The 20,651-nt window shown below is 38.3% G+C and overlaps 1 protein-coding gene across 3 annotated transcripts in view; it reads right to left on the bottom strand.

Annotated features, from left to right (window-relative positions):
* MAPK10 (mitogen-activated protein kinase 10) overlaps positions 1 to 20,651 on the bottom strand; it is a 164,171-nt gene that overhangs the window by 130,180 nt on the left and 13,340 nt on the right. For 2 of the 3 annotated variants that reach the window (XM_065914234.1, XM_065914235.1), the window contains exon 2: positions 6,340 to 6,509. In XM_065914234.1, coding sequence (XP_065770306.1) covers positions 6,340 to 6,509 — 170 coding nt within the window. Of the gene's footprint in view, positions 1 to 6,339; positions 6,510 to 20,651 lie in introns of those variants that run through there. The other variant, XM_065914236.1, reaches the window with a different exon arrangement.

The following is a 20,651-nucleotide window of genomic DNA, read 5'->3' as shown; positions in this document are numbered from 1 at the left end:
GGCACTAGAGGTAAAGAACCCACCTGCTGATGCAGGAGGTGTGGGTTCAGTCCCTGAGTTGGGAAGATCCTCTGGAGAAGGGAATGGCAACACTCCAGTATTCTTGCCTGAAGAATTCCATGGACAGAGGAGCCTGGTGGGTTACAGTCCATCGGGTCACAGAAAGTCAGACACGACTAAAGTGACTTAGCACACACGCACAGATGATAAAGAAAACGACTTCAAGAAGGAAAGAAAATGTCATTTAAAACACTTCCTGTCATTTAAAACTGTACAATCACTTCTTTTCAATTAAGGGGCAGATTAAACTTGGCAAGTATTCTCTGCTAAACTTGATTGACCTGAATTTTGCCACCATTTCACTGTCACTTTAAATCATCTTTGCAGAAAGAACTGAGAAAATAGAATGTTTTCTGGGTTTGATAAGCAACAGCAGAACTGAAGTAAGAGAAGATAATGAATTCCCTGCTGTTGATTTCTTCCTACGTTCAGTTTTTGTTCTGGAGCTGGTAGTAGACACAATGCTAATGAGATCCTCTTCTGATGATTGAAAAGATGTTCTGAAATGATTTGTTCATCTGGCTCCTGACTACTCTTGTCAAAAACACATTTTATAGATCACTTTATGATTCCCCACCTAGGAAGCTACAGAGGACTTCTTTGTTCACACGAAGAAGGAAAGTCATCAGTTTCTTTTTGTTTCAATGGGTAATATAATTTCCTCAGTGGTAGAAAGAAAATTTTCATTTATTCTAAAGATTTTATATTAGATTTTATTTAATGATTCTAAATAATGACATATTTGGTCTATTATCTATGGTGAATGAAAAAAATAGCACGGTAATGGTGAATTCCTTTTGAAAATACTTTAATATCACCTATTTATTTTCCTGATAGTAAGTAAGCAATGAAACCATTCAAAGAGAGGAAACAACATATAAGAAACCAATAAAAAGTTTAAGGTAACAGGAACAGGAGAAAGGATAATCCATTTTAAACAAGTTAGGAGAATGGAGATTCTGTGACATAAGTACTAATATATCACAATTCACTTGAAAAGCAAAATCCCTCTTGTACATATACACAGAATTTTATAATGATGTATGCCAGAATTTAAAAATTGATGATGAATTTCCCACTTGGAGGAGGAGGAGGAATTGGTTCTTCCACGGTCTTATTCCTGTTCTAAATAAAATAAAATAAAATAAAATAAATCATCTGCTTCACATTGTCTGCTCTCCACCTCCTTCTGGGGATCCCAGACGCTCCCAGCCTCCAATTTCTCCCAGTTACTTTACTCAGGACCGTACATGTGTGTATGCTAAGTCTCTGTAGTCACTTCCAACTCTTTGCAACCCTACTTGAGGCATTCAAAATACGCATATCTGAGTTTTCATGAACAGAGAAAAGGTATGGATTTTACAAGCATGTTGGGAATAAATGCGTTTTCGGTGTAGAGAGGTGGATCGGTGTAGAGAGGTGGATGAACTCACCATTGACAAAATACAACAGGAAAAAAAATTAAATATAAGGCAGGTAGATAGGACAAATTAATACAAAAGTAGATCTTCCAGAAAAATAGTACATGACAAACCCAAATTATAATAAGTAAACACATAGCTCAAAGTTAGTTTGAGGAAGAGGGACAAGGAAGAGACAACTATATGCATATACAGAAGGTAATGTGCTGGAATTGTGCTGTCTGTGCATGTGGTAGAATGGTTTTGGAAGATGATGGAGAGGAATACATAATCCCATTTCTGCCCCTTCATCTTCATCTTTGCTACTTTTATTTTTCTCTAATCTCAGGAAATTCCAAGGCTAATATTTTGGAATTCAGGTGTCCTTTTATTGACGAGTTTGTTGATGAAGCTATCATTAATTTTACTGATTTTACTGAAGTAAAAATTGTACTCAAGGACATTTTATTTACTGAGATTTATTTCAATTACTATACTTAAGTCCTTGTATGATTTCATTTCTGTACAAGGAGAAACAGAGGCCCCATGTCTCCTATAAGGGGCTTCCTGGGTGGTTCAGATGATAAAGAATCTCCCTGCAATATAGGAGACCCAGGTTCAATCACTGGGTAGGGAAGATCTTCTAGAGAAGGGGATGGCTACCCACTCCAGTATTCTTGCCTGGAGAATTCCATGGACAGAGGAGCCTGGTGGGCTACAGTCCATGGGGTTGCAAAGAGTTGGACACGACTGAGTGACTAACTCTAGCAATTAGCTAGTGCCCTATAAAAAATGCTACAAAACTATTAGTTCTAGTAGATAGTCAAGTGTTTCTGGGACAATCTGTTAACTTCTTAAGCAAAATGATGCTTTAGGTCTACTTTCTAATCTTTAAAAATCTATTAACTTCCTCTTAATATCACTCCTGATTTTTGTGGTGGTTTTATTTGAAAGAAAGTGAAATGGTTCCAATGAAGATTGGAGCATCTAAACTGAGGGTCTTGGAAAAATTTTCTCATGTTCCACAACTTTTCATTTTAAAAAGGTATCCATGAATCATTCTACTTTCTCCACCTGTAATCTCTCCTCCTTCACAGGAATTTTTGTTTCTGTCTTATTTTCTATTTTGCTTTGAAAATTCCTCATGAATGTAGTGACCTCTTAAATGGGGTTCCTACTCTCAAATCACACAGTATCCAAATCACACAGTAGAATGCAGAAGAATACATAAACATCTAATCTAGAAAATGAATTAAACCTTGTCTGACTCTCTGCAATCCTACGAACCATAACCCACCAGGATGACCTGTCCATGGGGTTGTCCAGGCAAGAATACTAGAGTGGGTTTGCCACACCCCTCTCCAGAGGATCTTCCCGACCCAGGGATCGAACCCACATCTCCTGTGGCTCCTGCATTCCAAGCGGATTCTTTACTGCTAAACCACAGGGAAGCCCAAATTAAGCCTTACTAATAATTAACATTGGTCTCTCCCAAGCACTTTTTATCTTCCTCACATTGGTCATATATAATCTAGGGTAAAAGATGCAACTTGGAAGGAAAAAGGGAATTTCACAGTTTGGGGACAGTTGACAAAGGCACTCTGAACTCCTTCCTTTGAAAATAATACAGTTCGGTGTGTCTGCTTTTTAGGAGATTTATAGCAATCATCTTAATAGTAGACTATTATACTGTATGTATTCCTGTTAATGCCACAACAAATCACCACAAACTTAGCTGCTCAAACAACATAAATTTATTATCTTACAGTTCTTCAGGTCAGACGTCCTGCAAGAGTCTGGCAGGGATAAAGGCAGGACGTCAGCAAGCTGAGTTCCTTTCCGGAGGTACTGTAGAAAAATCTGTTTCCTTGCTCATTTGGGTATTGCTGGCAAATTTCAGTTCCTCGTTGTTGAATGACTGTGATCTCCATTGTCTTGCTAACTGGCAACTGAGGGTATTCCCATCTTCTAGAAGCTGCCCTACTCCTTGTCTCATGACACTTTTCCTCTGTCTTCAAAACTAGCAACAATTAGGCAAGCCCCTCTCATGTTTTGCATCTCTGTTCCCTCCTCTCTCCTTGTGTCTCTCTTATCCATTCTGTCTTCCGTTTCCATTTTTAAGAACTCATGTGATTACAATGGTCCCACCTTGATATTCTAGGATAATCAATCCCCCCATTTTAAGGCCCTTCATCTTAAAGTTATATGGCAAAAGTTCCTTTTGCCAAATAAGATACCATACCAAGAATTCTGGAGATTATTTGAGGCACCATTATTCTGTCTACCACACCTTGAAATTGTTTTGTGTAAGACAGAAGTTCACCTGCAACCTTGTGTGTGTGTGTGTGCTCAGTCACTCAGTTGTGTCCAACTCTTTGTAAATTCATGGACAATAGCCTGCGAGGTTCCTCTGCTCATGGGATTTTCCAGGCAAGAATACTGAGCCGTTTGCTCTTCCAGGGAATCTTCCTGACTCAGGGATCAAACCCACGTCTCTTATCTCTCCTGCATTGGCAGGTGATTCTTTACCACTGTGCCACCTGTGACATTTTGTGTCACAAAGATGTTGACCTGCAACCTTGCACCATAATAAATAAACATTAAAAATAAAAATTTACCTAGCTTTTAAAATATCTACACAATGAAGTTTTGACCCATTATTTTCAAATATTAAAATATTCCATCTTCAAATTGCAAAACCAGCTACTGATTGACATTGGCAAAGACTGAAATTCCCTGGATGAATTTCAGTAAAAACCTTGGTATATTTGATAAATGAGGTTTAAGTGCTAGTAAATGGTTTAGTAGTATACCAGCCAGGCACTTCTGCCATTTGCATTGACTAAGCATTGAGAGTGAGCTTAAAATGAGTTGTCAACATGAAGTGAACTATTAAAACTTATATCCACATGAAAACTGCACACAAATGCTTAAAGCAGTTTTACTTATAACTGCCAAAACAAAAGCAACCAAAATGTCTTAAGAGTAGGTGAATGAATAAATAAACTATGGTATACCCAGACAATGGAATATTATCACTGCTAAAAATAAATGAACTTTCAATCCATAAAAAGATATGGCAGAAACTTAAGTGTATATTACTAAGTGAAAGAAGAAAATCTGAATAGCCAACCCAATATTCTGTTGGATTCCAACTATACATTCTGAAAAAGGCAAACTATGAAAACAGTAAAAAGATCAACTGTTGCCAGTGGTTGAGGATATAGAGAGAAATAAATAGGTGGAGTATATTGGATTGGCAGGGCAGTGGAAATACTCTATATGATACCGTAAAAATGGATACATATCATTTTACATTTATCCAAAGCCATAGCATGTATGACACCAAGAGTGAACCCGGCTGCAACTATGGCTTTAGTGATTATAATGTGTGAGTGTAGGTTCATCAATTGTAATAAATGTACCACTCTTGTGGAGGATGTTGATACTGGGGGCTATCATGCATGTGTGTGAGCTAGGGATCTATGGGAAATATCTGAATCATCCTCTTGATTTTGCTGTGAATCTGAAACCACTCTTAAAAAATAGTCTTAAAAATACATTTTTTAAAAATTGAAGTGAACCAGATTTTAGGATCATCTTATAAAATATGAAAAACGTATATATATCAAATGAGAGGGGGAAAAAGGATTTTTAAAACAAAATTGAGAGTTTCCCTGGTGGCTCTATGGTAAAGAATCCTCCTGCCAAGTCAGGAGACACAGTATCAGTCCCTGATTAAGGAAGATCCCACGTGCTGTGGAGCATCTAAGTCTGTGTGCCACAAATATTGAGCCTATGCTCAAGAGCACGTGCTCCACAACAGGGACAAGCCCCACGGTGAGCAGCCCGCCCACCAATACTACAGAGTAGCAGCCCCTACTCGCTGCAACGAGGGAAAAGCCTCTATAGCAACAAAGACACAGCACAGCCAAAGATAAATAGTAAAATAAATAAAGTTATTTTTTTAAAAACCTATTTTAAAATAATGTTTATTTCATCTTCATCTCATCTCTTAAAAGGGATATTTGTGTTTTGAAACAGATATCCCTAATATAGCTTTAACTTATACAACAAATAAATATACTGTTGTAAGTAAATATCCCTTATAAATAAATATCAATATACATGTATACTTATAGTGCGTGTCCTAAATTTTTACTTTATAGTTGTGAGCCACAAAATTGAAAATTACACTAAGAAGTTCACACTAAATATATCTGGATGCTAAATTACAAGTTAAAACTACAAAAAAAAAAAAATGCTTACCAATCTGGTATCATCACTTTTGTAAGAGTTTTATAAGCAGCAAGTTAGATCCTGATTTGTCCTCATTTCAATTTGCCACTCAAAATGTCACAAAAAGAACGGTTGCCAAGGAGTCCGAAATCTTTCCATTTTGGAAATACTCAACACACATTTTTTTTTAATACCTCTTTTCTAATAGGCAACTGAATTTTAAACATTAAACTTTAAAAGTCACTGAAACATTTGAGATCTCATTTATACTTTTTCAGAGTAGAGAATTTTATTTTCTGGTTATCTGAACACATATTGCCTCATTTCTTGCTGTGAAAACATCCAAATAAGATTTTTGAAATGCTTTAGCAAAACCTCTGGTTTTCTTTGTTCCCCTATAGTTGTTGTCTAATGGATTTTTTTTTTTAACTAGGAAAAAGCTAGTCACAAGCAAAGATGTACATATTGTTAACCAATGGGTCAATAAATTTCTAATAATGTTCATAAACTTATTTTTCTTTGGTAGAATGGATATTTCCCATCTCAAGTCATATTGTATATTTGTATACATGTGTTTGTGGCTAGTCAACATATACAGCTTGTTCCCTCTAAAAATAGAAATTAAGTCCATCCTACTTACCAGACTATTCCCTGAGCCCCAGAGCCAATAGGCTTTAGATTCTGGTAGCGTTTGAGAACTGTGAACGTTGAGTCTCCCACTTCCACGCTATAGAACTGGTTGTCAACTTTGCTTTTGCTCATGTTGTAATGTTTGGCAATATATGACACATCCACTTGTTTATCGAATCCCTGTGGAAAAGAACAACAAAAACATGAGACAAGTGCACAGCCAGAATGGCAATGAGCTGCAGAGAAGCCTGTTCTTTGAATAATTACTAATACTTTGTCATCTGTGATCATTATATAAACCCGCATTTCACACAGGAAAAAATATCTATTAGCCCATACATGATAATCTAGAGTAAAAGAGCTTAGAAATGTGCAAAGAAAAATTTGTTTTAAATATTAAAACTATTTATGATAAAATATTCTTAGATCTGCATCATCTTTTCTGAAATGTTTCATTGAAACCATTTATTTATGCAGCAAACACCTACCAAACATATACCGGCCCCAGACACCATGTTAGATATTAATACTTCAAAGATGATCCCTGATCATCTGTTGTAACAGCCATATGAAGAAGAATAAAAGAATGTATTTAGGTCTTCCCTAGTGGTCCAGTGGTTAAGACTCTGTGCTCTCAATGCAAGGGGCCCAGGTTCAACCCTGGTCAGGGAACTGCTCTCAGATGCCGCAACAAACAGTTGGCATGCCTCAAGTAAAGATCTCACATGTCACAACTAAGACCTCACACAGCCAAATAAATAAACTATATTTTTAGAAAAAGCAATAAGGGCTAATTTGCCTTAAAAAAAAGGTTGTATCTACATCCTTTTCTCAGAAAGAAAGGAGATACAAAATAATGCATAGTTTTAATTTGGAAAATTTGAATTAAATAGTGTTGACTTCTTTTGCTCTCAATAATACCAAAAGTGCTACTATCCTGCATTGAAAGATTTTAGTCACTAACACTGTTCTAAAATACTACATGACAGCTTTTTTATTCATTTCAAGCTTAGATTTTAAGTATCTCAATTGCTATATCTTTCGTTTATCATTAAGAGAAATTTTATTAATGATATTTAGCAATTGAAGAAATTGCTATTTTGAATCATTATTTATGAATATATAATGTAAATATCCATTATCCATGATCATTGTTTATGCATAAATGATCTTACATTGCTTTCTATGACATTAAGTAGTTTGGAGTCTGTAGTGAGAAGGGACGTTACAGAATATTATCCAGCCTTTTCCTTGAGGCACACATTGGTGGACGCCTACCCAAAAAGTCATTCGTTTCCTTCTTGCTGATGTCATTCAGGTTTTGAGCACACACATGTTCCTTGGGTTCCTTCCAAATTGCAGCACTTGACAATTGAACAGTGGTTCTCTTTAGAGGTGGTGCCAACCCTTAGCAGGCATTTGGGAGACCTGTGGGCATGTTTTAGTTGCCACAATAATAGTTGATGTGGCTTATCAACCAGTGCTAGTGGCCTATGAGTGGGACATTCCCCACTCATAATGAACGGGACATTCCCGCACAGTGAGTAATTTTCTATGTACCTTACCATTTTTGAGCATGTCAAAGTTTTAACTAGTAAAAAATAAAACAAAACTGGCTTTAATGTTCTGAGCCAGAATCTAAAGGTCTTTATATGGTCAGGTACATACACTGACCTCAGAAAATCTAATTCTCATATAATATGAAAGAAAAGTTAAACCTTGTCAGGCTCTGAAGTTCTGGTTGATAATGAAACCATTTCCCTAGACATTTAAAAAATATTTTTAAATTGGAGGATAAAAAATAAATAAATAAATACATTGGAGGATAATTGCTCTACAGTATTGTGTTGACCTCCACCATACATCAACAGGAATCAGCCGTCAGTATCCGTATGTCCCCTCCCTCTTGAACCTCTTCCCCACTCCCGCCCCATCCCTCTCCTCTCAATTGTCACAGAGCCCTGGGTTGTACAAAACTTCCCACCAGTTATCTATTTTCCATATGGTAGTATATATATGTCAATGTTACTCTGTCGATCTGTCCCACCCTCTCCTTCCCCCGCTGGGTCTAAAATCTGTTCTCTATGTCTGTGTCTCTATTCCTGCCTTGTAAATAGGTTCATCAGAGTCATTTTTCTAGACTCCATATATATGCCTTAATATACCAAATTTGTTTTTCTCTTTCTGACTTTCTTCACTCTGTTTAACAGGCTCTAGATTCATCCATCTCACTAGAACTGACTCAAATGCATTCCTTTTTGTGGCTGAGTAATAATATTCCATTGCATGTATCCTTAGACATTTTTGGCATTTCATTTCTAATTAAAAAACTGAAATGGAAATACAAACTAACTTGCCCTGGTATGCTCTTGGAAGAGGGGCAAGCAGCATCAATGATGCAAATGAGAATACAGTGGGGACTGTGTGGACATGGTGGTAAAATCTACGAATCTGGCGCAAGAATCTTAAGACCGCAGACAGACTTGAGACCAGAATACTTGTGACAGATACAGTCTATGATTGGGATGCATATGCTAGCAACAATCCAGTACCAATGCACACAGACGTCAAAGAACAGAGTGGACTATGTTAGGAATCTAGGTTGTTTGGACAGAGACTGAAAATTCAAGTCATTTACAAATATAGTGATGAGAGGTTTGAAATTCAGGAGACAGTCTATGAAGTACAGAACAGAAAACTAAACAAGACTATTAAGAATCAGGGCATTGTAAGCCCATCCAGGGGAGATGAAATGGAGTTTATAATTTATAATATAAAGACAATGGGTGTGGACAATAGCAGAAACAAGGACATTATAATAATTCTTTATTTCAACAACAGTATCAGGAATTGTTCTCCATATCTATAATCCATTTCTACTCTAGATTTTTTTTTACATATTGGTAAAGTAACCCTAATAAAGTCATTTTTCCTCTCAACTAGGAAAGGTTAAATAAATCATAGTTAGACTAACAAATAAATTTCATCTGTCATGGCTGTACATGCATACTACATCACTTCAGTCACATCCGACTCTTTGTGACCCTATGCACCATAGCCTGCCAGGCTTCTCTGTCCATGGGACTCTCCAGGCAAGAATACTGGAGTAGATTGCCATGCCCTCCTCCATGGGATCTTCCCAACCTAGGGATCAAACCCACCTCTCTTATGTCTCCTGCATTGGCAGGCAGATTCTTTATCGCTGAGCCACAGGGGAAGCACCCCCCGTCAAAGTTAATTTGGGAAGAAATACCTGACTTGCCATTTGCCATGTTCTGACTCTTCTTTACATTCTTTACTATTCTATTTCTGACCACCCACAAAATTCTTAGCACACACTAGTCTCATCAAACCTAAGTAATCTATTTTCTTTTTCCCCCACATATTCTCTTCACCTCTGGAATGTCACTTATTCCAACTGCACTCCGTGTGTTTAGTGATCCTGTGTAATGATCCTTTTGTTCCAGACCTCTGACACTGGAGACAGAACAAAAGGATAAGGTCCCCGTCTAGACGGAGACAGTCAAAGAAGCAGGGAGTTAAAATATGGAGGATGTAGGTTAGTGCAGAATAAAGAAAAGATGCTGGGAGCAAACAGAGTAGTGATTAATTGGCTACCTACATTCATTATCATTAATTCATTCAACTACTACGTATAAAACAACCTCAGATGACAAGCCATGGTTTAAAATTGGTTATGTTGAAACGAAGACTTGATCTGTGTTTTGTCTGGCTAACCTTATGCCCAGTCCTCCCCCTCTAACTGTTTCTCAGATGTGAATGTGCATCTGGACCACCTGGGGAGCTTGGTCAAATACAAATCACTGACATAACCCCTCAGAGATTTGAATTCAGGCCATCAGGATACATCCTGAGAGTCAGGAGATTCGTAGGCAGTCCAGGTGGTTCTGATTTGAGGATCTGACTTTGAGAAAGGCAGCATTAGAACATCATTCTCACAGTGTGCTCCTTGGAGCATCCACATTGGCATCGCCTGCAGACTTGTCTAAAACTACGACTGCCTCACTCTCACCCCGATCCTATTGAATCGGGAACTCTGAGGTCCAACATCTTACTTTAACAAGCCCTCTAAGTGTTCTGATGGATATTGAGAATCACACCCTGGAGTGAAGGACTGCCTGAAGCCTCTGAAACAGATCATACAGCTCTGCCTGAGATATTGGCAAAGTGAAACACTTATTACACAGCAGAAATAATGCAGGTTCACTGCATCTACATCAGGGAACACACTCTGTGTCTTTACATATTGCCAAATTCCATTGTCCATGGCAAACTCAAACTGGCAACCAGAATGCCTAGTTAGGACAAGGGTTTATCCTGTATCTCAGATTCAACTATTTGAAAGAGACCCACTGCTCCATACTCAAGGACTAACAAAGTCTTGGTACTCAGACAGGTCACCAGCTGGCCAAGTACTATGTAATGAAGTATATCATTTCATCCCAGCAATAGACCCACCTGAGAAGTACCCTGTAATTTTCCCCAGTGCATGCCTGGAACAGGACTTTTCACATAAAGGGAAGCTATAAATGAACTTGGTGGTAGTTTGGCAAAATGTTTAAAACAATCACAGAGCTTAGACTAAGAGCAAAATTTTAGCTACAAAAGTATTCCTTGTCAAAAAGAAAAAAATAAAAGCTACTCAAATGAAATACCTAATGCCCTGACACATTTTCTAAAATAAAAATTACTCAGTGATCTTTTTTATCCATTTCAGAGAATACAATTTCTTACAATAAGATTGAAAATCATCATTGTGAAGTTTGTGAATTCACACACACACACACACACACACACACACACACACACACACACACACACTTTCCTTCCTTAATTTCCATGCAGTCTCTCTTGCCATGACTATAAAGGTCAAATATAAACTCTTCTCTAAAAATGTGCCTCTGACAATATGCTATTAAGCACACTATAGAAAATATGATCAGTGATGAAGAGATTTTTCACCAGTTGCATATTTTAATATATTCTTGGTTCATATCCCAGAACTGATGATTTGAGCCCAAGAAGGGAAGAACCAAAAATTCATATTAAAAAGGCATGAGTGTGTGTTCAGTCATATTTGACTCTTTGTGACCCCATGGACTGTAGCCCACCAGGCTCCTCTGTCCATGGGATTTCTCAGGCAAGAATACTGGAGTGGATTGCCATTTCCTACTCCAGGGGATCTTCCTGAGCCAGGGACAGAACCCACATCCCCTGAGTCTCCTGCATTGGCAGGCAGATTCTTTAGCATGGCACCACCCAGAAAGCCCATTGGAAAGGTATGACTTTAGTTTAAGGCAGATAGGTTAAGGCAGAGATTCTGATGTTTTAATATAGATCAGAACTTCTTGAGGCACTTATAAAACAGATTGCTGAGCCCCACTGAAAAGTTTCTGATTCAGTGGGACTAAGACAAGACCAAGAGTTTGTATTTCTAACAGGCTTCACAAACTTCAAGAATCACTATTTTGAAGAACAGTAGATGTAAGAGATCTCACCACTCAAAAAGGACTAGTTGGAGAGGCCAAAACACAGAGAAATGCAGGTTAAACCAAGTAAACAAAGGATGTGGAAGTTAAAAATAATGCCAAGATGACTTTCCTTGGTACCAGCACCCCTATAACAGGCCCAGACGTCATATTCCCTAGGACATGTTCTCCTACCTCACAGGTGCAATATAGTGCTCAGTCAACTTTACCTCATTTATCTCATGGAAATAAACATTCCATGACATATTTATATTAAATTTATATAAAACATGGGAGGAATGTATGAAAGTCACAAGTACATAAATGCTCATCAAAATGAAAAGTCTCTTTCCAGAGAAGAAGCTAAGATGTTGATGAAATTAATTATAAATAAGAAATACTACATTAAAAATGATAAACATCACAGTGGTAACATTTGGAGATCAATATGGCTCAAAATAACTACAAGTGTAGAAAAGTCTATTCTATTATTGACTCAAATTATTTTTAAAAGTATCTAACTCATTCTTCTATCAAATACTAATCTTATATTTAAATGACTTAACAATTTATTTGGTACAGACATAATAGAATTTTCTTTAAAAAATTCAAAACAAACTCATTTCCTCCCTGTCCCCCATCTGCCAAAAAAAAAAAAAATTGATCAAATTGCCAACATCTGCTGGATCATCGAAAAAGCAAGAGAATTTCAGAAAAACATCTATTTCTGCTTTATTGACTATGTCAAAGTCTTTGACTGTGTGGATCACAATAAACTGTGGAAGATTCTGAAGGAGATGGGAATACCAGATCACCTGACCTGCCTCTTGAGAAACCTGTATGCAGGTCAGGAAGCAACAGTTAGAACTGGACAAGGAACAACAGACTGGTTCCAAATAGGAAAAGGAGTATGTCAAGGCTGTATATTGTCACCCTGCTTATTTAACTTATATGCAGAGTAAGTCACGAGAAACACTGAGCTGGAGGAAGCACAAGCTGGAATCAAGATTGCTGGGAGAAATATCAATACCCTCAGATATGCAGATGACACCACCCTTATGGCAGAAAGTGAAGAACTAAAGAGTCTCTTGATGAAAGTGAAAGAGGAAAGTGAAAAAGTTGACTTAAAACTCAACATTCAGAAAACTAAGATGATGGCCTCTGGTCCCATCACTTCATGGCAAATAGATGGGGAAACAGTGGAAACAGTGACAGACTTTATTTTGGGGGGCTCCAAAATCACTGCAGATGGTGACTGCAGCCATGAAATTAAAAGACGCTTACTCCTTGGAAGGAAAGTTATTACCAAACTAGACAGCAGATTAAAAAGCAGAGACATCACTTTGTCAACAAAAGTCCGTCTAACTAAGGCTATGGTTTTTCCAGTAGTCACGTATAGATGTGAGAGTTGGACTATAAAGAAAGCTGAGTGCCAAAGAATTGATGCTTTTGAACTTTGGTGTTGAAGAAGACTCTTGAGAGTCCCTTGGACTACAAGGAGATCCAACCAGTCCATCCTAAAGGAGATCAGTCCTGGGTGTTCATTGGAAGTACTGTTGTTGAAGCTGAAACTCCAATATTTTGGCCACCTGATGCGAAGAGCTGACTCATTTGAAAAGACCCTGATGCTGGGAAAGATTGAGGGCAGGAGGGGAAGGGGACGACAAAGGATGAGATGGCTGGATGGCATCACCAATTCAATGGACATGGGTTTGGGCAGACTCTGGCAGTCGGTGATGAATAGGGAGGCCTGGTGTGCTGCGGTTCATGGGGTCGCAAAGAGTCGGACACGACTGAGCGACTGAACTGAACTGAAATGAAGACTTTATTTTTGCTAGCAGTTTGGTAGGCAGAAAGGAAATCTGAACAGAACCTGTTCTGTGAAAAGACTGCATATTACAGAGACCTATAAAAAAAAAAAAGAGGCCTTGTTTCATGATTGCCCATCATCAGTTCAGTGGCTAGCGCGTTGCTTCGGAGTTTGCAAAGAAAAATGTCCCACGTTACTCATCCTATCTTGCAAATGTCCAAAGCCTTGGTTGCATTTTCCTCAAATTTAGTAAGCTGTATGCCATCCCCTCCCCATTTTCATTTGCACATGGCTGGCCAATGTTACTGCCAGTCAGTTCCTGAGCAGGAAGCATTAAGGTTTAAGAATTTTTAAATGTAAAGTTTCTTTAGTTTCTCTTGAATGATATAACTGAAAAGATCATCAGGCCTGGATTAGTTCTGCACTTAATATCTATAATACCAAGCAATTTCATTCTTTCATTCATTTATTATTTATATTCTGTGTGGTTTCAAAAAGGATTTGTGCAGTTCACCATAAAAGATATAGAAACAATAAAACCATGAAATCCGGGTTTAAGAACAAATGTCAAATAAAGCAGGCTGAGAGATGACAATTTTACCAGAAGACTTCAGTTACAAATGCCTACTGTCTGTAACACGAAAGTTAGTGTCATGTTTACAGCAAGCCAAAGAAAAGCATGACAACAACAAAACCACAATGAGTGGCAAGTTTTGATTTGCTAATATCATGAAGTATACCATACAATAGTTCATAGGAAAAGCAAAACTTCTCCAGCACTCAACTCTAAGGGAAAAAATATTCAACAGTTCTTTATATAAACCTGGAATCAACAAATAGGCAGTAGATAGAGCATTTTTCATCAAAGACATAGAACTCTGCTTCATACAAGTCATATGATATCAGTTCTCAATAAGGCAGGGGGAGAAAGATGAACCAGCATTAATCACTTGCCAAGTAAAGGTGAACTTCATATTCCATTAAATACTATATTCAACACTAACAACAGGTGGGGAAAGTGGCATAAGAGTTGTTAATTGGCTCAAAGTCTTGGAACTATTAATTTTTAATAGTTGTACCAATTAATATGAATTGAAGTTTGTCCAACTCCAAAACATGAGCTTTTCTTTTACTAAACTATTCATTTGTTCAGCTAAACTAACTTAGAATGGTGATGTCATTTTCTTATGAAAAACTGAGCTGTAGGAATAGAGCTTAAGAGAGATGAATGAGTAACACATCCTACTCTTTCACTGATCGATTGTCTCAGTCTGGAGTTTGAAGTTCATTGAACAGTTCAGGATTGAAGTAGACAGTCTTGTGTTGGTGATGGAAATCTGGATTTTCAGAGATGCCCAGAAAATGTATTTGTTAAATGCTTGAAGTGAAAGTGAAAGCCACTCAGTCGTGTACGACTCTGCGATCCCATGGACTATACAGTCCATGGAATTCTCCAGGCCAGAATACTGGAGTGGGTAGCCTTTCCCTTCTCCAGGGTATCTTCCAAACCCAGGGATCAAACCCAGGTCTCCTGCATTGCAGGCAGATTCTTTACCTGCTGAGCCACAAGGAAAGCCCAAGAAGACTGGAGTGGGTATTAAATGCTTACTGAGCACCTACCATGTGGCAGGCACTATGGAAGATGCTCTGGATGTGATGTTGATCTAGCTCAGTGGGGATAGCCAAGATGAATTCACTACAAAACACATCTCCAGAAAATGAACTGGTCAATCTGTTGGATGGTATTTTAGCATTGATATTTGGATACTGAAATTGAGTGAAGTCAGTCAGTCATGTCTGACTCTTTGCAAACCTGTGGACTGTAGCCTACCAGGCTCCTCCGTCCATGGGATTCTCCAGGCCAGAATACTGGAGTGGGTTGCCATTTCCTTCTCCAGGGGATCTTCCCGACCCAGGGATCAAACCCGGGTTTCTTGCATTGAAGGCAGATGCTTTAACCTCTGAGCCACCAGGGAAGCCCTGAAAACTATCTGCCAAAAGTGATGATTCTGCTTTTGACACAAGTAGTCTTGTGTTATGCTCTTTAGTCTTGTAGTTATGACCAATATATTGAATTGCTCATGATGTCCCTCCATAATTGAAATATAAAGTCAGCAGGAAAAATGCTTGCTACTCTGTTTGTTATGCCAGAAAGGCGTGTGTTGAATCCATTTAAAATCTGAATCACATAGTCTATATATGAGTTTTAAAGGGGAGATTTGAGACAATCTTTAATGACATTAAGGATGATTAAGGTTGCTGAAAAAGTAATTGTGATTTCAGACCATGAATTTTAAATCATTAAAACTAGGCTCAAAAACCTCTTTATTAGTCAAAATAGGAACCACTACAAACAACATATTTCTGCCAACAAGAAATACGTTTGCTTATTCCTGTAGCATAAAAATCCTTGCTTTGGGATTCAATGAACTCTTAGAAAGCATTTGCTGCATCCTGCTGGTTATGGAAGCATTTTCCCTGCAAAAAGTTCTCAAGATGCTTGAAGAAGTGGTAGTTGGCAAGAGGTCAGGTGAATATGGTGGATGAGGCAAAACTTCAAAACTTTTGAAGCATTGGTTGTGTGACATGTGGTCGGGCATTGTTGTGGAGAAAAATCAGGCCTTTTCTGTTGACCAATGCCAGCTGCAGGAGTTGCAGTTTTTGGTGCATCTCATTAATTTGCTGAGCATACTTCAAAGATGTAGTGGCTTCACCGAGATTCAGAAAGTTGTAGTGGATCGGACAGACAACAGACCACCGAACAGTGACCGTGACCTTTTTTGGGGGGTGCAAGTTTGGCTTTGGGAAGTGCTTTAGAGATTCTTCTTGGTCCAATCACTGAACTGGTCATTGCCAGTTGTCATATAAAATCCACTTTTAGTGGCATGTCACAATCTGATCAAGAAACAGTTCATTGCTTTTGCATAGGATAAGAAAAGATGACACTTCAAGAGAACAAATTTTTTGATTTTCAGTCAGCAATGATTGAAGACAGGAGGAGAAGGGGATGACAGATAATGAGAGGGTTGGATAACTCTTTGGATATGAATTTGAACAAACTCTCTGGGAGGTGGTGAAGGACAGGGAAGCCTGGAGTGCTACAGTCCATGGGACCACAAAAAATCAGACACAACTTGGCGACTGAGCAACAACACGAGGCCCCCACTTATTGAGGTTTTGCACCTTTTCAGTTTGCTTCAAATGCTGAACGACCATAAAACAGTCAACAGCGAGTTCTTCAGCAACTTCTTATGGAGTTGCAAGAGGATCAGATTCAATGATCTTCTCAGTTGGTTGCTGTCACCTTCCGATGGCCAGCCAATGAACTCTTCATCTTCAAGGTGTTCATCTCTTTTGCAAAACTTCTTGAAGTCCCACTGCACTGTACTTTCATTAGCAGTTCCTGGGCCAAATGCACTATGGAATTTGCAAGTTGGCTTTGCTGCTTTATGACCTATTTTGAATTCGAATAAGAAAGTCCCTTGAATTTGCTTTTGGCCTAACATCATTCCCCTAGTTAAAAATAAATATAAAATAAACAGCAAGTAATAAGTCATTAGCAAAAAACAAAAAACAAAACAAAGTGAAAAATGCACATTAAAATGATGTACAGCATAACATTTATTTAAGAATGTATCCCAGTATCTAACAGCAAAGTTCAACAACGTAAAAACAGAATTATTTTTGCATCAACCTAAATAGATTTTGTTCTTTCCTGAACATATTTTCCCCATTCAACTTCTTGAAGTGTTTCCACTTTAAGAGGAAGACTGCAGTATGGAATCTATATCACTTTTATGCTGGTTGGCCAGAAACTCTTACTCTGTGGAATCAATGGCTTGTTGCAAATCAGTAATGCAGTAAAAACTCTTAAGACTTAAATTTTGTTTAATCACTATTTTCACTTAAGTGAAAAACCATATAACAGTAATCAATAACAGGACAGGCATGGCTATTGCCTGCCTGTTCTTTGTATGTAAAGAAAGATAACTAATACTGCTTGAATATCTACTAAGTACCACGCTTATATTAGGACCAGATGCTGTGTAGAGTGTCTAACAAATCAGCACAGAACACACACAAAAGACTTAAGTATTTTAATTTTGCACTTGAGAAATCCTAGATTGAGGACTTCAGCAAAGGATAACAGTACAATTTTTACATAAGAATCATTACCGTGAAGCCTTGGGCAAGCTTTTAACAATCTTAGTCTTAGTCCTTTTATATGGAATGCCAGCAACACATGCACATCTTGGAAATAGTGTGAGTTTCATTTCAGTTCACCATAATGAAAAAAAAAAAAAGTCGCATGGATTTTCTGGCTTCCCAGTGCATATAAAAGTGTTTACACTATCCTGTAGTCTCTTAAGTGTGCAATATATTGTGTCTGAAACTAAATATCTCAATTGTAAAACATTTTAGTGCTAAAAAAATGCTAACTCCAATGAGTGTGAAGTGAATCATAGTCTTTTAGCTGGTGGAAGCTCTTGCCTTGACATTGAGGACTGCTAACTGATCAGGGTGGTGGCTGCTGAAAATTAAAGGGCTGTGGAAAATTCTCAAAGTAAGACAACAATGAAGTTTGCCACATCATCTGACTTCATTTCTCAAATGATTTATGCATAGCATGCAAACCAGTTTCATAACATTTAACCCACAATAAAACTTCTTTCAAAATTGGAGTCAGTCCTCTCAAATATTGCTGCTGCCTTTTCAACTGTGTTTACAGTTCAGTTCAGTCGCTCAGTCGTGTCTGCCTCTTTGCGACCCCATGGACTGTAGCACACCAGGCTTCCTTGTCCATCATCAACTCCCGAAGCTTGCTCAAACTCATGTCCATCAGGTCAGTGATGCCATCCAACCATCTCATCCTCTGTCATCCCCGTCTCATCCTGCCTTCAATCTTTCCCAGCATTAGGGCTTTTTCCAGGGAGTCAGTTCTTCACATTAGGCGGCCAAAGTATTGGATTTTAACCTTCAGCATCAGTCCTTCCAACTAGACAAACCTTTGTTGGCAGTAATGTTTATGCTTTTTAATATGTTGTCTAGGTTGGTCATAGCTTTTCTTCCAAGGAGCAAGCGTCTTTTAATTTCATGGCCATAGTCACCATCTGCAGTGATTTTGGAGCCCCCCAAAAATAAAGTCTGCCACTGTTTCCATTGTTTCCCCATCTATTTGCCATGAAGTGATGGGACCAGAGGCCATGATTTTAGTTTTCTGAATGTTGAGTTTTAAGCCAACTTTTTCACTCTCCTCTTTCACTTTCATTAAGAGGCTCTTTAGTTCTCTGCTTTCTGCAATAAGGGTGGTGTCATCTGCATATCTGAGGTTATTTTTTTTTCCCAGCAATCTTGATTACAGCTTGTGCTTTGTCCAGCCTGTCATTTCGCATGATATATTCTGCATATAATTTAAATAAGCAGAGTGACAATATACAACCTCGACATACTCCTTTTCCTATTTGGTACCAGTGTGTTGTTCCATGTCGAGTTCCAACTGTTGCTTCCTGACCTGCATACAGATTTCTCAGGAGGCATGCCAGGTGGTCCAGTATTCCTATCACCTGAAGAATTTTCCACACTTTGCTGTGATCCACACAGTCAAAGGCTTTGGTATAGTCAATAAAGCAGAAGTAGATGTTTTTCTGAAACTTTCTTGCTTTTTCTATGATCCAGTGGATGTTGGCAATTTGATCTCTGGTTCCTGTGCCTTTTGTAAATCCAGCTTGAACATCTGGAAGTTCATGGTTCACATACTATTGAAGTCTGACTTGGAGAATTTTGAGCATTACTTTGCTACCATGCGAGATGAATGCAATTGTGCGGTAGTTTGAGCATTCTTTGGCATTGCCTTTCTTTGGGATTAGAATGAAAACTGACCTTTTCCAGTCCTGTGGCCACTGCTGAGTTTTCCACATTTGCTGGCATATTGAGTGCAGCACTTTCACAGCATCATCTTTGAGGATTTGAAATAGCTCAACTGGAATTCCATTACCTCCACTAGCTTTGTTCGTAGTGATGCTTCCTACGGCCCACTTGACTTTGCATTCTAGGATGTCTGGCACTAGTCCAGTGAGCACACCATCGTGGTTATCTGGGTCATGAAGATCTTTTTTGTATAGTTCTTCTACGTATTCTTGCCACCTCTTCTTAATATCTTCTGCTTCTGTTAGATCCATACCATTTCTGTCCTTTATTGTGCCCATCTTTGCATGAAAGTGACTCCCTTGGTATCAGTGATTTTCTTGACGAGATCTCTAGTCTTTCCCATTGTATTGTTTTCCTCTACTTCTTTCCATTTGTCACTGAGGAAGGCTTTCTTATCTCTCCTTGGTATTCTTTGGAACTCTGCATTCAAATGGCTATATCTTTCCTTTTCTCCTTTGCCTTTCATTTCTTTTCTTTTATCAGCTATTTGTAAGACCTCCTCAGACAATCATCTTTCCTTTTTGCATTTCTTTTTCTTGGGGATGGTCTTGATCCCTGCCTCCTGTACAATGTCACGAACCTCCACCCATAGTTCTTCAGGCATTCTGTCTATTAGATCTAATCTCTCGAATCTATTTGTCACTCTACTATATAATCATAAGGGACTTGATTTAGGTCATACCTGAATGGCCTAGTGGTTTTCCCCACTTTCTTCAATTTAAGTCTGAATTTGACAATAAGGAGTTCATGATCTGAACCACAGTCAGCTCCCGGTCTTGTTTTTGCTGACTGTATAGAGCTTCTCCATCTTTGGCTGCAAAGAATACAATCAGTCTGATTTCGGTGTTGACCATCTGGTGATGTCCATGTGTAGTCTTCTCTTGCGTTGTTGGAAGAAGGTGTTTGCTATGACCAGTGTGTTCTCTCAGCAAAACTCTATTAGTCTTTGTCCTGCTTTATTTTGTACTCCAAAGCCAAATTTTTCTGTTACTCCAGGTGTTTCTTGACTTCCCACCATTGCATTCCAGTCCCCTATAATGAAAAGGAAACCTTTTTTGGGTGTTAGTTCTCGAAGATCTTATAGGTCTTCATAGA

The sequence above is a fragment of the Muntiacus reevesi genome, chromosome 22 (genome assembly GCF_963930625.1).
Source record: "Muntiacus reevesi chromosome 22, mMunRee1.1, whole genome shotgun sequence".
Classification (NCBI taxonomy): Eukaryota; Metazoa; Chordata; class Mammalia; order Artiodactyla; family Cervidae; genus Muntiacus; species Muntiacus reevesi.
Note: the sequence above shows the minus strand (reverse complement) of the source record. Positions and strands in the feature narration are given on the sequence as shown.